The 14,200-nt window shown below is 39.3% G+C and overlaps 1 protein-coding gene across 1 annotated transcript in view; it reads left to right on the top strand.

The window, feature by feature from the left end:
- The first annotated feature begins 304 nt into the window (after window positions 1-304).
- The window catches only part of DCAF1 (DDB1 and CUL4 associated factor 1), a 50,357-nt gene continuing 36,461 nt past the window's right edge, over window positions 305-14,200 (top strand). The window contains exons 1-8 of the mRNA XM_059823078.1: window positions 305-414; window positions 5,184-5,260; window positions 6,001-6,074; window positions 7,023-7,136; window positions 9,265-9,402; window positions 10,383-10,886; window positions 12,103-12,204; window positions 13,402-13,560. Of these exons, the coding sequence (XP_059679061.1) occupies window positions 305-414; window positions 5,184-5,260; window positions 6,001-6,074; window positions 7,023-7,136; window positions 9,265-9,402; window positions 10,383-10,886; window positions 12,103-12,204; window positions 13,402-13,560 (1,278 nt within the window). The remainder of the gene's footprint in view (window positions 415-5,183; window positions 5,261-6,000; window positions 6,075-7,022; window positions 7,137-9,264; window positions 9,403-10,382; window positions 10,887-12,102; window positions 12,205-13,401; window positions 13,561-14,200) is intronic.

Consider the following 14,200-nt stretch of genomic DNA (forward strand, 5'->3'; position numbering starts at 1 on the left):
ATCATGGTCAGGGTTGTCACACACCAGTTAAGACTTGTGTTTAGAGTGTGCGCATGTTCTTCCTTCTTCAGGCAACGGACCAAAAAGAAACTTCCAACTTTTAAAGTGAAGTTCAGCAGTATTCTGTCACTTAATCTTCTCTTTCTCTCTCCTTGTTGCTGAGTATTTACTTGCCTCTTCTAAATGACTTGTAATCTTGGATTTAAATTATTTCAGTGAATATAGCAAAACTGTGGGATTTCTTGCTTATTTTTCTGCATTTTTTTTTTTTCTCCTTCTCGTTACTTCTGCCTTAGGCTAAGCCATGACTTCAGGATCTGGGCATGTGGACTCCAAGGCTGAGCTCACTGCTTTGCTTGAGCAATGGGAGAAGGAACATGGCAGCGGGCAAGACATGGTCCCTATTCTCACCAGGTAAGATCTAGATCTATTAAATAAATTCCTAAATCTGAATATCTGAAGTGATTTGACAGCAGCTTTTACCATGTTTTGCTTGAGGTTCTTACATACTTGATTACCTGTTGGTAGTTCATTTTCTTGGTCTGGAAGTTGAACTATAACTGTGGTATTTAAATACAGACCATTTTTGGTAAGAAATTTATATTGCAGAGATCTTACACAGACTGTCTCTAAAACATGATTTAATTCTCTGAAATATAGAAGTCAGAGGAATCATTAAATAATTGAAATAACTTTGGTATCTTCACCTGAAGCTTTTAAAACATTGATCAGGATCGAAAGCTATGAGAATGTCCCATCAAAGTGGTGGTGTGGGGTTTGTGAGTGTATTAACATTGGTCAGATTAAATGAAAGGATGAGAGCGACTCCTGGGATGAATCAGGGGGATTATATTGAGAAGATTTTATTGACGCTCATGGGGCATGTTTAAAGTGAAATTGTAAAACTTCATTAATTTTTTTAAACTGGGTGTTGGTTTGCTGGCATAGTATTGTATGTGTGAGGAAAATATTCCCTGGACCAATAAATTATTTTTAGGAGATGTTAGGTACTAGTAACACCATTAATTAATTATAAGACATCTTCTGTTACAAGAGAAATATTAGAATTATCGTTTGCATTTGTGGTTTTCCAAGCCAGGCGTCTCTTGGGTAAACTGACATTACTCTTGCTTGAACAGGAGGTTCACAGAAATTCCACCTAGTTCCTGCTCGCATCTCTGCTGGCAGACCTGTGGCCTGCCTAGTACGTGCAGAAGGACTTACTGCACTTGTACATTAAGAGCAATCCAGGTTTCTCTACTGATCCAGGCTTCTCTCCTGCGCTGCTCTGCATTGTTGGGTCAGACAAGTCAGTGCACAGATTCTGAACTGTCACTGGGTGGAAGTAACAGGAATCTGATGGAGCTTCTTTGCACAGATCTGTGCCATGCCTCACCTGGTGGGCACAACTTTTTTGCAGTTCTTAACTGTGTTTTAAAAATAACAGTGCAGAAGAGGGAAATGAGCAGCAGAAAGCCAATCCTAAACACTTGAAAATGAGGAGGTCTCTTGAAAATCATGAGATATGTTTTGGTGTACCTTTGTGTATTGTCTGATTTGTCTCTTGACGGAAACATACGGTGCTATTTCAAGGCATTTTCTTGCAGGCATAAGCAGCAGAAATTTACTATAATCTAAGAAATTTGAATTAAACATGTATTTTCTTGTGTTTATGGCAGTCTGGCACTTCTTGCTCCCCTTCAGCTCCTTGGGTTCCCTACATTATTTATGCCCAGACAAGTCTGATAACTCTCTTTTTTTGTTTTCCGAGGTTTCTGTGCAGTAGGCAGAGTGGTTATGGATGGTAAAAGCTTGGGTATTTTGGCTTTAGGGGCGATAATACAGATTTATTTAAGGTAGATAGCAAGGGGATCTACTGGCTCTGGCAGAAGTTGGATTTACAGTGCTTCAGGTATCAATGAAAGCCATATGTCAGTTTGGAGTAAAGGGTTTTAGGTACAGCATATGTTTAAAAGAATTTGCTGGAAGAGATGCTAGGAATCCTCACCAACTGGAGCTCGAGTTAGCTGATGTCCTGAGGCAGAGTAGTGCCCTTGCATGTTGTTTTAGACTTAAGGCAGAGGAAGCTGTGGTCATGTTTGTTGATGAGTGACATTTTTCTACTTCCTTCTGCCTTCTAAACTAAATGGAAGAAAACTTCCCTGTGTGGATGGGGGCCTGTTAAATGTGATGCTGAGGCAGCATATGTGAAAGTGCAGTAGTGAGTGTTTCAACAATAATAGGACAAGAGCAGCAGCAGTGTGGCTTATAGGCCACAGCTGAATTGTCACTTCTAAATAAGCTTGTTTTCTGGATTTATGAACTCTGGAGTGTCAGAAGGTATGAATTGAAGAAATTGCTTGGAAAGCATGTCAGCAAACAGCAGATATTAAATATATAAGATTTTAAAAAAAATTGTAAATTGAAATGATCCTGCAAGAGCATTAGTTCATAGTCTGGATGCAAGTCATGTTCAACCATTCTGGCAAATCCTGGGAATCAGATTCTTCACTGCATCTCAAGAGTTTCTTTCATAAAGGGAATAAATCATACTTCATCTCTGCAAACATCATACTTCATCTCCACAAACCAAGCGTGTTGTGATATGGGATCCTAGAGCATCTTACACTGTTGCAATCTGTTGTAAAGCCTCAGGTTGGTCATTAATGCCAAATGATGGCATAGACCAATATTAGGATGGCTTTATATTATGCCAACTAGATCAGTGGGAGTCTTGCAAAGTTGACATACTTTTATGTATACCACTGCCCCTTCCTTTCCCACCCCCAAGGTGAGCTCAGTTTGTGGCAAGTGAAAATAAGGATCTGACTAACTTTCCAAAGACGATCGCAAAGACAGTTGTAGAGAAAAAAAATCAGTCAGAAGTGGGAGGAAAGAACCCCTACTCCCATGTAAAACCTAATCTTGTCTGTAAACTCTGAAGTGGCTAGAGAACCAATATAATGCCAAGTGAATGAAGGAAATCTCAAAACCTGAATAAAAGTTCTGTGTTTTTGTGAACTGACTTTTGTTAAAGCCCTGTGTACCACGTGCCTATGTTATGAGGCAGGAATGAGCTTTGTTAGTTATTTGACTCTCCTGTTGCTTTAACCGAGAATTGACAAAGCTGTTTGTCTAGATTCATCCAAGTCACCTCACAAACCACCTTTGTATGCGTTAGTTAAAAGAAGGGTATTATAAGCAAGCTTGATTATTATTATTTTTTTTCTTTTTGAAAGTCAATTTTAAAGAGGCAGTGTTTTTTTTATTTTGGTCAAACAACTGTGACTAATTGTCTCAAAAAACCCTGTAATTGGTGATTCACGTGTCTGTTTCATCTAGGCTGTGATAATGTTGTTGTCCCTGAAACCACTCAGCAGCTTCAGCTGGCATGCTGTTTGGCTGCCTACCTAAACAGGATGGACTGATGAGAATGTTATGCTCACTTACCATGCTTGCCTGTCAGTCCTTTCTGGCACACAGTCAAAATGCTTATTATCACCTAAAAAGACCTGACAAGTCTAGGGTGCAGCTTCTCAACTCCCTATTTGTCCCAGTTGTCTGTCAGCAGGCATCCCTCAAGCTATTAGCTCTCATGGAAAAAAATCAGGAGCTGCCAGTGGAGTATTTAAGTAACTTTTGCCAGAAATTCATGAGAGCTCAAGCTGTGCCACCTGTTAGCAAGGGATGCAATTTGCATCTCTTCACATTCAGGCTTACTAAAAGTAAATATTAGAACCCCGCAGGATAAACAGTTGGCTGAAAGGTAATTGTCAGACCAGAGACAAGCAGAAAAGTTCTCTGCTCATTCCTGATAAGCTAATTTGCTGTTCCTGCAATTTGGGCAGACTTCATAACATCATCCTCTGTCATACTGGCAAGTCAGTGTAGTTCACAGAGGCAGAACTAAGTACATTTTTGCCTCTAATTGTCCCTGGCAAGACAGGATATTTTCTGGAAAGTAACAGCAATGGAGTAGAATTCAGTGGCATTCTGTAAGGGAGATCCCGCATGAAAGACAAATATTTTTCCAGGGATTACTGCAGCCTTCCAGCAGCTTTCCTTCCCCTGTAATAAACTCTGCCGAGATCACTACCCTGAGGTAGTCAGACCTTGTTTTAAAATGCTCTGCTGCCCATAGATTCTGCACCCCACTCTAGACCTCAGTAGAGGGCAGGGAATGAGGTTTTATACCAAGGAAATAAGATTTCATTTGCTAATGTTTTTTGAATACTGCTCTTTATTTCACCTCAAACTGCATATATTTCTGCTGTAACACTTCATGGAGAAAGACAGTGGATGACTATGGAATTATTTATTGCTTGACCATGAGATAATCTCCCTCTTCTTGATTTTGTTTAAATAAAAATAATAATTCATTCCCTTACTGCTCATTTTAAATGAATTGGAGCATAGGATTTCTCGTGTCTGCTGAGGCTGCTTCCACTTCAGGGGAAGGCATAACTTCAAAACAACCTTCAATTTTTGTCTGATACAGAGGAGCATTTAATGTATTTTGAAGGCCTATGAATAGGGAGCTGGCTGAGTTTCTCCTTGTCTTATCCATTGTGGTAACTGACACATGCTGAAAAGTTGAGCTTCGATGGAGCTGATGGGCTATGCTGAATAGAGATTACGCAATACTTTATTAAATATTTTATAATAATAAAAGTATTTAATATTATTAAAATTTAATATGCAAAAATAACAAAAAATTGTGTAGGCAGCTTGTGTGGCTGCACTGAATAGGAAGGAGGACTAAGTTGCCTCTTCAGGACTTACTCTACTGCAAAAGAAAGACTATGTGATGGTAAGAAGTACTACTCAAGCCCTTTATTTACTCTAGTTCTCCACAGTATGTGTTGTAGAACATCACCAGGACTCTGACATGATTAAATAAAAGGTATTGGCCCCTCCAGACCATCATGCTTGTGCATCACTGGGTTGTGTGGGTTCAGTGCGTTTCGGAGCATGGTGTGGGGGGGTGAGATACTAGAGGCAAGTCTCTTTTCTCATCCCTCTATTGTAAGCAGTCTGAAATCCTCTGGTGGTACTGAATACTGTTCAAAAGAAAGCTGATGAGCTGTGTTATAGTACTTTGACAGATAGGTTGTTGTGAGGAGCTGTGTACTAGGAGAAGACTGAGTGTGAATTCTGTTCATTTGTTGTCGTTCCTTCTGCAGAATGTCCGAGCTCATTGAGAAGGAGACTGAAGAGTACCGCAAAGGAGATCCAGACCCATTTGATGACCGACACCCAGGTAAGATGTCCTGAATGGTTTTGGCAGCACAAACTCTGTCACAACGGATACGTTATAATTCATATTTAAGAATAAGCAATTTTTAGCCTGAATGGGCCCACTGCTGATCAAGGTCTCATACTACTTTTCCAGTGGGTAATTGTGCTCCGTAGTGCTGATATCTGTCAGTTTTGATGTTTGCTGCAAGATTTTGAGGCCCTGGGTAGAGTTTTGGAAGAGTGTTTCACAGGCTGATTTATGACATAAGGGTATGATCATGTTATCAAGTTGTGGTTAATATGAAATAGTAGGTGTTACATGGGCAGAGAAGAGAGTCTGTCTCAGATTATCTTGAATTTGCTGTTGGGTAAGTGCAGTGCTTTAGAATAGCTACATACAGCCACTGATGCTTTTTTATCTTGCTATCCTTAGATTATTTTGATTTTTTTGGAGATGACTTATTTCCAAGTTACTAGAACAGTTTGCTTGGCATCTGCATCTTCACTGTCTGCAAAAATGACAGTTCAATACTATTGGAGCACTAAAATGCGTTGTGCTTTAGCTGGTAGGAATTCTAGGGAGGTAATGCCTACTAGAAAGTGTTAAGTTGGTGAATAATTAATATGATTTCTTCTGTAATTTTCCTTCTGAGAAAGGTCCTGCTAACTAGAGTATTCCACAATCAGTTTGAAGAAAGCAGTTCAGTATTAATCTTGACATCCTGAGGTAGGTAGATAAGTCTTTTTCTGTTTCTCCCACAGGTCGAGCGGACCCAGAATGCATGCTTGGTCACTTGCTGAGGATACTTTTCAAGAATGACGATTTCATGAATGCGGTAGGTTTGCTCTGAGAACTGTATCTGGCAATTCCTGACACCTTCTTATGGTTTTTGTTTACTCTGTGCTGGTTGACCTCAGTACTTGTTTATTATTTATTTTACTGGTGTAGAGACTATCTCTTCCATAGCAGTGGTTTTTAAAATGGGTTTAAGCACGAATCATTTGCCACTGTTAAAGTGACTCAAGGAAAGGGGAGTTCATGAGCTGTTCAGGAGGGCTGGAATATGTGTACTAACAATTTAATTAGTTCTTCTCAAGGTTTATCAGTCTCTTTAAAGAAAATGTAGCTCCTGTAATACAAATTTAAACACATAATTAATTTATGTAATGGAAGTTAATACCACTAATTCCAATGCGTTGTCTCTGACTACTTGGAAATGCTGGACTGCCTGTAGGAGCAGTGGAGTATGTCAGCTCTAGAAGGCTCAGGCAGAGGATTAAGAGGCAGGAGTCTGGCTTTCCTCTTGCATTGCTATACTCTAACATGAGTTAATAGAGTTTTTATTACCCTCACCTCCCTGTCACATTGCTGTAAGGATTCTGACAGATTGCTTGCATGTAGCTTTCTGTCTTAAACTGCAAGTGATAAGCAAACATAGATGCCATTAAAAATGTGCATATTTATGCTAATTTTTTTCAGCTATTACCTTTTCATGTTTACACTGTTACTGAACTGTAATTTTATTTTTTAGGCATTTGTCTTTAAAATTCAGTTCAAGATAGGTATTTAGTCAGTCAACAGCAGATCAGAGGGGAATTCTGTTTCTCTGAGAAGTAATTTCAACTTCTGAGGCACTGGAGGGCTAGTCATCTTTAGATCTAGGGATTACAGACTGACATCTCTTATTTTATCGTTTTGCTGCTGTGGGAATAGTAAGGCTTTCACTGCACTGGTTTTGGTCAGAATTGAATTTCAAACCAATGCTATTCCTGATCTTCTCTAGCTAGTGAATGCTTACGTGATGACAAGCAGAGAACCTCCATTAAACACTGCTGCCTGCCGACTTCTTCTGGATATCATGCCAGGACTGGAAACAGCTGTTGTCTTTCAGGAAAAGGTATCATCTCTACTAAGGCTTGGGTTTTAAGCTTGGTGTATTATGTACTACAACAGTTCTTCCCACAGGAGAAACCAGTAAAAAGCCATATTGAAATCCTGTCTCTGGGAGGCTATTCAGTCTTACTAATGGTTTGGGGCTTTTTGATGCTGTCTCGTTCAACTGATCAAATCTTGGGTATTTTGCAGCTTGTAAGGTATAACAGGACTGATTCAAACAGAGGAGCTGGAACTTAATGAAATGTTTTGGGAAATGTTATACTTTGAATTGTTATTTTATAGGCCTGTGAATGGAGCAGGCTCTATAGAATGCAAAGACTTACTGTAGGAGACTTGCCCAGTAATCCCTAGCTACAGCAGAGCGATAGCATTATTAGAGCTAAGTGATAAGCAAGTCATACTTTAGCTAAGCAGTCTAAAATCCGCATGCTTTGTGGGGATTATCTGGAACTGTGATGGACAGCTGAATCAGACTCCTGTATGTTGACAAGCGTGGTTTTCTGAAGAATGCACAGACGGCTGAAAGTGAGGAAAAGGTTGGTTTCACCCCTGAGCCCCAGTTTCCTCATCTGTAAAAATTAATGTAATATTTTTCTGAAGTTTGGAAATCGGGTAGTGCTTTATATATAAAGTTCCAAATTAGTTTCTTTACTATTGGAAATATGGATATGGACTCTAAAGCATGATAAAAGGAAAGAATAATGTGCTCCCTTTGAAGGTTTGAATTTAATTTGAGATCTTTGTGATCTGTTCAAAGGCTAAGGCTGTGAGGCTTTGATTAAAAAAAAAATGAAACGCAAAACAGTAGTTCCCTATTTGTGGAGGATATAGTTTGTTTTTTTGGGTTTTTTTTGTTTTTTTTTTCCCAGAGACTAAATCTCTCTGTAAATTGAAATTAAATTTTTAAGTTAAGTTTTGCACTTAAGGACTTTCTTTCTTTTTACTTGAGAATATATAGAGTTCTATTATGGCAATTTGGGTTCCTGTATGCTTTAGGATAGCTCACAGATCCGTTTGAAGAGGGTACTGTTCTGGTCATAAAGAGGTCCTCTAGCAGCCAAGGTATTTCATGTCTCATAGGGTTTTTTTTGGTTTTTTTAATGACGTAAGAGCATTTAAATAATAATGTAATTTTCTTTAAATATGTAATAGGCAATTCTTTAATAATCTGTAAGCTGAGGGTTCTCACTGAAATGTATGTCTATTCATTATTAGTTTTAACTGATCTTTTATTGTATTGTACCTATGATTCAAATTATGTGCAAGATTCCTGTCACGGTAATGGTGTGGTATGATATTTCAAAATCCAGTAGTGATTTAGAGGAAAAAATTCCATCTTTCATTCTAAACCATTGTCTTTTTAATTGACTGTTGTAATTTTTAATTAGCGCTTATCCAGCCTTGTTAAGAAAAGTTGCCTCGCAGGCTGTGTTCAAACACTGCTGATTTTGTTACTATTAAAAATATTAACCATATTTAACATTAAGATTTTCATATGTATGGATTGGTATACTTGCATGCATTTCTCTCTTCTCTGAACATTAGGGATTTCTGACTATGTTGAGAATTGTTCTTTTGGTTGGTGAGTAGTCATTAGTGTAACGAGTTCCTCTGGCACCAGGTAGCTTGCTTATTTCAGTGACTTTTCAGTTTAGTCCTAGTAAGCTTTCAGTGAAATGTAAGAAATTTAGCCAAATTCCATTCTACTTGGTGCAAGTTCCACACGGCTTCTTTGAAATCTGCTAAATTGCTGGAGTTTTATATTAGTGAAACTGACAGGAGCTTTGGGCTTGTTTGTTTTGACTAATCACTTTATACCTCTAGTGTTTTGCTGCTTCCTAGGCAGTAAGCCACTGGACTGGCCACTTTAGAAGATTTTTGCAGGTGTGCAAATCCTGATTCCAAATATCTGATGCCTGGGAATAGTTCTATGCAGCTTAAAGTGTTAAATGTTTTTTTTTCCTTCCAGATATTTTAAAATCTTGATTCATTACCTAACTGGTAGGAAATCTAGCCTGCTCATTAGTAGAGATAGGGAGAATTGTTACCAACAGATGATTTCACTGGGACTGAGAAGTTAAAAATTAAATAAAACTGTTGGAATTGCTTTCTTATTTTCTTCATTCTAGGAAGGCATAGTTGAAAATCTCTTTAAGTGGGCCCGAGAGGCTGATCAGCCGCTACGGACGTATGCAACGGGGCTGTTAGGAGGAGCTATGGAAAATCAAGATATTGCTGCAAATTACAGGGACGAGAACTCACAATTGGTAATGATCTCTTGATCACTTCCCTTTTTTAGAGGGCAGATACCTTTACTTTTTTTTTTTATTTGTGGGGAGCTCATGTTCATGAGTTAATATATGGGTCTTACAGTGGTTATAATAATATCTGTAAGAGTCAGTAGCTCATGCTGTCCATCCTTTCGTGACCATGCATTTGCTGAGGCTGTGGCCTGATTATTCTGTTATACCAGTTGTGTTAAAAATGCCAATGGAAACCTAAGAAGGCAAATACTATACTTTTTAATGGGATTCATATTTGTAGCCCCCTTAAAGAAAAATTTTCAGAAGCTTTACATCCGTAACTATTGCATGTTGTGACTTGCATACTGGACAGAGATTTTAAAATGAAAGGTAAATTGTCATGGGGACAACTTAATATGAAATTGCATTCACTTCTGTTGTAAACCTTTCACCAGTTTAGTGCTGATGTTTATCAGCAATTGAGGTGACTTCTGGAAGAAGGTAGGATAGGCAAATTTGTCTCCCAGGACAGTGTACAGTGTGTTGAAACATAGGTGAATTCTAATTCTCGCACAGATAAGGCCTTTAAAAGTAAAAGTGTGGCCTTAGGTTTTGTGGAACTGCAGTTTATCAAAGCTGCTGCTTCAAAAGGGAATTTATTTTATTCTAGGTTAGGCAGAGATGATGGAAGAATGGTGGAAGATGGTGTGTGGTTCTGTTAGCACAAATATAGCTGATCTGCTCTTAATGGCTTTTAAGCCCTTCTTTCTCATTCAGGAGACTAGGTGCTGATATTTTAGAATGCAAGTAGTTGTAGCAAAAAGGACTGGGGTTTTCTTAGTCGCTTTGAAATCATTATTTCTCTGGGCAAATGTACCCCACAGCATGCTTGACACTTAATGCTGTGGAGTTGGTTATATGATAAGAACAAAAAATATGGTCAGTGTGAGATGAGTGACCAAAGCAGGAAGTCTGTTCTCATGCATTCTTCTTTTCTGAAACAGGTGGCTTTGGTGCTTCGACGGCTGCGAGAGTTACAGGTTACTGAAATGACTACAAAACAAGAAAACAAGCGTCCCAGTCCTCGGAAAGTGCCATCAGATCCTCTGCTGCCTCTGGATGAAGAGGCTGTGGATATGGATTATGGGGAGATGGCAGTAGATGGAGAGCAAGAGGAAGTTTCTGGGGATATGGAGATCTCCTTTCATCTTGATTCAAGTCACAAGACAAGTAGCAGGGTAAACTCTGCTACAAAGCTAGATGATGGGGGACTGAGAAAAAGCAAATCAGTGAAACAGCATGAAAGAGACGGCTTCCGGAAGGCCAAGCAAAAGCTGGGCTTCTCCGTTTCAGAACCAGAGCGGATGTTTATTGAACTGTCCAACAGCAGCTGGTCAGAAATGTCCCCGTGGGTGATTGGCACTAATTATACACTTTACCCTTTGACTCCTGCCATAGAGCAGAGGCTAATTCTTCAGTACCTGACTCCCTTAGGGGAGTACCAAGAGGTGAGCATATGAAGATGGGAGGAAGCACTCTGTGCTTGAATTGTCCTGTCAAAACTGAGTGGTATTGTGGGGAAAAATTTGCAGAATTGTTATATTGCTCTCTGATGTTTTCTGATACAATTAAGATCAGTAACCTTTCCTGAGTTGTTGATGACTTTCAAATTGATGAAGTCATTAGTTTGAGTATTACCTGGTAGGTAATACTCAAACCTGAACCTAGCAGGTGTGTGGTCTAGTAGTTGGAGCATGTGACTAGGAATTTTATTCCTGGTTTCTGTTAAATTGTTTACATGACACAGGGCAAGTCACCCTGTTTGAAATACAGACATTTATCCTGTTTCCTTTGGGGGATGTGATAGGTTTCCACAATTAAAAGTCTGAGGAAATAATGAACTTGAAACTCTAAATGAAGTGGTTTGTGTAACCTCTGCAGTAGTTCTGATGAGAAATGGCAGTGCCCATGTTATGCAGATGCTTTTGAGAGCTGTTGTTACTTACATGGACAAAGTAATTGGGCAGTGTCAGATTTACCAAAGTGTGTTTTCTTTTTCCTTTTTTTTTAAACCATGAAGCACAAGTTAGCCTAGGTCTGCAGGCCTCCTTTATCTCTGTCTGATCTTTTTTTAGGTGGTTTAACTTAATTTGAAATAGAACAAAGCAACACAGTTTTGCTTTGTGATACATGTTGTGTGTGTGTGCACGTGTGTGCCTTGCTTCTGTGAGAGCCAAAGAAACCATTATCCCCCTAATACCCTGCATGCTGACTGGATCACTTCATATGCCAGCAGTAATAGGATATAAAAATAGGAATGAATGCTATAAAGCTGTTACACAAAGAATTATGGGAAGGGTTTTGGTTTATTGCCCTGCTCTCCTGTTTTTTCTGTTCAGTTGTTGGGTAGTTGTCTTTGCACAGATGGAAAGTGGAACCTATCGCCAGGGTGGTATCTGTGTGGACTTGCCATAGCCGCACTTGAAGGAGAGTCTTAAGATTTCCGTGTGGCAGCTGTCATGCACCTTGCTGCAGTCAGCAGATGTATTACAAGAGGTCTGTTAACCTTTATTGCTTCCTATGGATGGAGCTGGTTACCACTGACCTCTCACAACAGGTATCTGCCAATAGGGGAAAATTGGGGGTTTGAGAGCGTAAAAACCAAAACAGACCTTGTATTTCCCATGAAACATTCAGCTGGCCTCCCATTTTTATTCTTCTCAGCTACTACCCATCTTTATGCAACTGGGATCAAGGGAGCTGATGATGTACTACATCGATTTGAAGCGAACCAATGATGTGCTGCTCACTTTTGAAGCCCTTAAGGTAAATTACTTTCATAATGCATAAAACATAGCATAAACATTGTAAAAGCACTGAATATCTGTCTGCTGCACACATCAAAGGCAAATGCTCGCCTTCTTTAGGCCTGTGTATCCTGCAGCATTCCCTGGGATTGGAATTGGCTTTCACTCAACTGGAATGCATTGCAGTTTTGTTTTTATAACTCTCAAGTATTTAAAATTATCCCCCCCCCTTTTTTTTTCAAGATCTTAATTGTGCAGGAAGTGCCATTAATTTCACCTGCCATCTGCCTAGCTGAAGGTGATAAAAATTCCTTTTTTTGTCAAATGCTTGTGTTCCTGCTGCCCTTAGATGGCGTTCCTGAGTTGTTCCACTGCCTGCCATCTCAAGAGACATTTGTGAGGGGTAAGAAGCATAAGCGTCTTACTCCCAGAAGCCCCAGCATGACATCTCTGAGCTTAATGTTTGAAATACAATAGTTTTTGTGTGTGTAGTCTTCAGGTTACCTCCTGAGCTACAAAACCACACAAAATAACCTTGTTCAAGACAAACCTGCAGTGCAGCAGCTCAATTTATACTTTTCTGTGCGTTCTTTCCCTCTTTCACAATAACTTCTCTGCCTCTGGCCCTCCAGTGTCATCTTTCTCTCCGTTTCATTGTCATTTGAGAATTTATTTCCAAGGAGCAATGTTCCTACAAAAGGTGTAGGTTACCTTAGTTGGGAGCGGCGTGGGGTTTACAATGGTTCGTACTGTTTTCTCTTAAGGTCTTGGTAATACAGAAAAGTAAAGTGTAGTAAACTTCAGTGCAGCTGCAGACTTCAGTTTTAACAATAGCCCTTAAATGTAAAATTCTTCTTGCCAGCAATATGGCATGTACAAAGTTTGAATGCAAATTCAAATATTTCTTAGTGATAATAGAAAGTGTTAAGATGAAAAGAATAGGAAGACTTTATGTGGCCTATTGGATAATTTCTGAGTTGCTCTGCTTTTCTTGTATTTCTTTTGCAAGATGTGTAAAACAAAGTGATAATGCCTTTTTTGCTTTTGGCATTGGGATAACTACTACATTCTGCAGTTAAACATAACGGGAGGAGGAAATAATGTGGACAAAGCACGGAGTGCTTGTTTTTCTGCCCTCTGTTTTTCTATAGGGCGAGGGATGGAATTGATGACAGTTTGAAGAATTCCAGTCTAATCTGCTTTTATTCTTCCTTAGCATTTGGCATCATTGCTGCTGCACAACAAGTTTGCAACGGAGTTTGTTGCTCATGGAGGAGTGCAAAAGTTGCTGGAAATTCCTCGTCCTTCCATGGCAGCAACAGGGGTCTCCATGTGCTTATATTATTTGTCTTACAATCAAGATGCCATGGAGAGGGTAAGAGGCATTCTTTTAAATTCCTGTCGTTTCTTAGTGTTTCTACCTGTGGTCAAACAGTGAATAAACATCTTCTAAGCTAAAAAGCAAATTTATATAGAAGACTGCTATGTGCAGAGCCCATAGGAACTATTTAAATAATGATGTATTTGAGTGTTTTGTTTCAAGGGTGTGGATTTCAGTTCCTAGGGAATTAAACAGAGGAAGACCTCTGTTTTGTCTCAATACTTGCATCACCCTTTTCATCCTATTACTCCTTCTTTCCCTCAAAAACAACAAAAAAAGGAAAAAGTCCTCCATTCTTGTTTGTCTTTCCGTTCCCGTCTGTTCCAATGGACTTCTATACCTGAGATTGTTTTTTCCATGCACAGTCCCAGTCCTCAGTCAGATTCCAGACAGCAGCGCAACTTCTGTGGTGGTGTTAGAGTGCAGCAGAAGGCTAATGCAGGTGTGGTCTGCATTGTGCAGAAAATCAAATTAAATGACTCTAAGGGTTCTCTGTGGCCTGAGCTTATAAATATTACAACAGCTGATAATGAAGCTGAAGTTCCTCACCTCATATTTTAACACAGAAGAATAATTCTTAAAAGAAATCCTCTTCTCAGTTCAGTAGCATTCCTCCAGCAAGCATCCCTTCAGA

Source organism: Gavia stellata, chromosome 12 (genome assembly GCF_030936135.1).
Source record: "Gavia stellata isolate bGavSte3 chromosome 12, bGavSte3.hap2, whole genome shotgun sequence".
Lineage (NCBI taxonomy): Eukaryota > Metazoa > Chordata > Aves > Gaviiformes > Gaviidae > Gavia > Gavia stellata.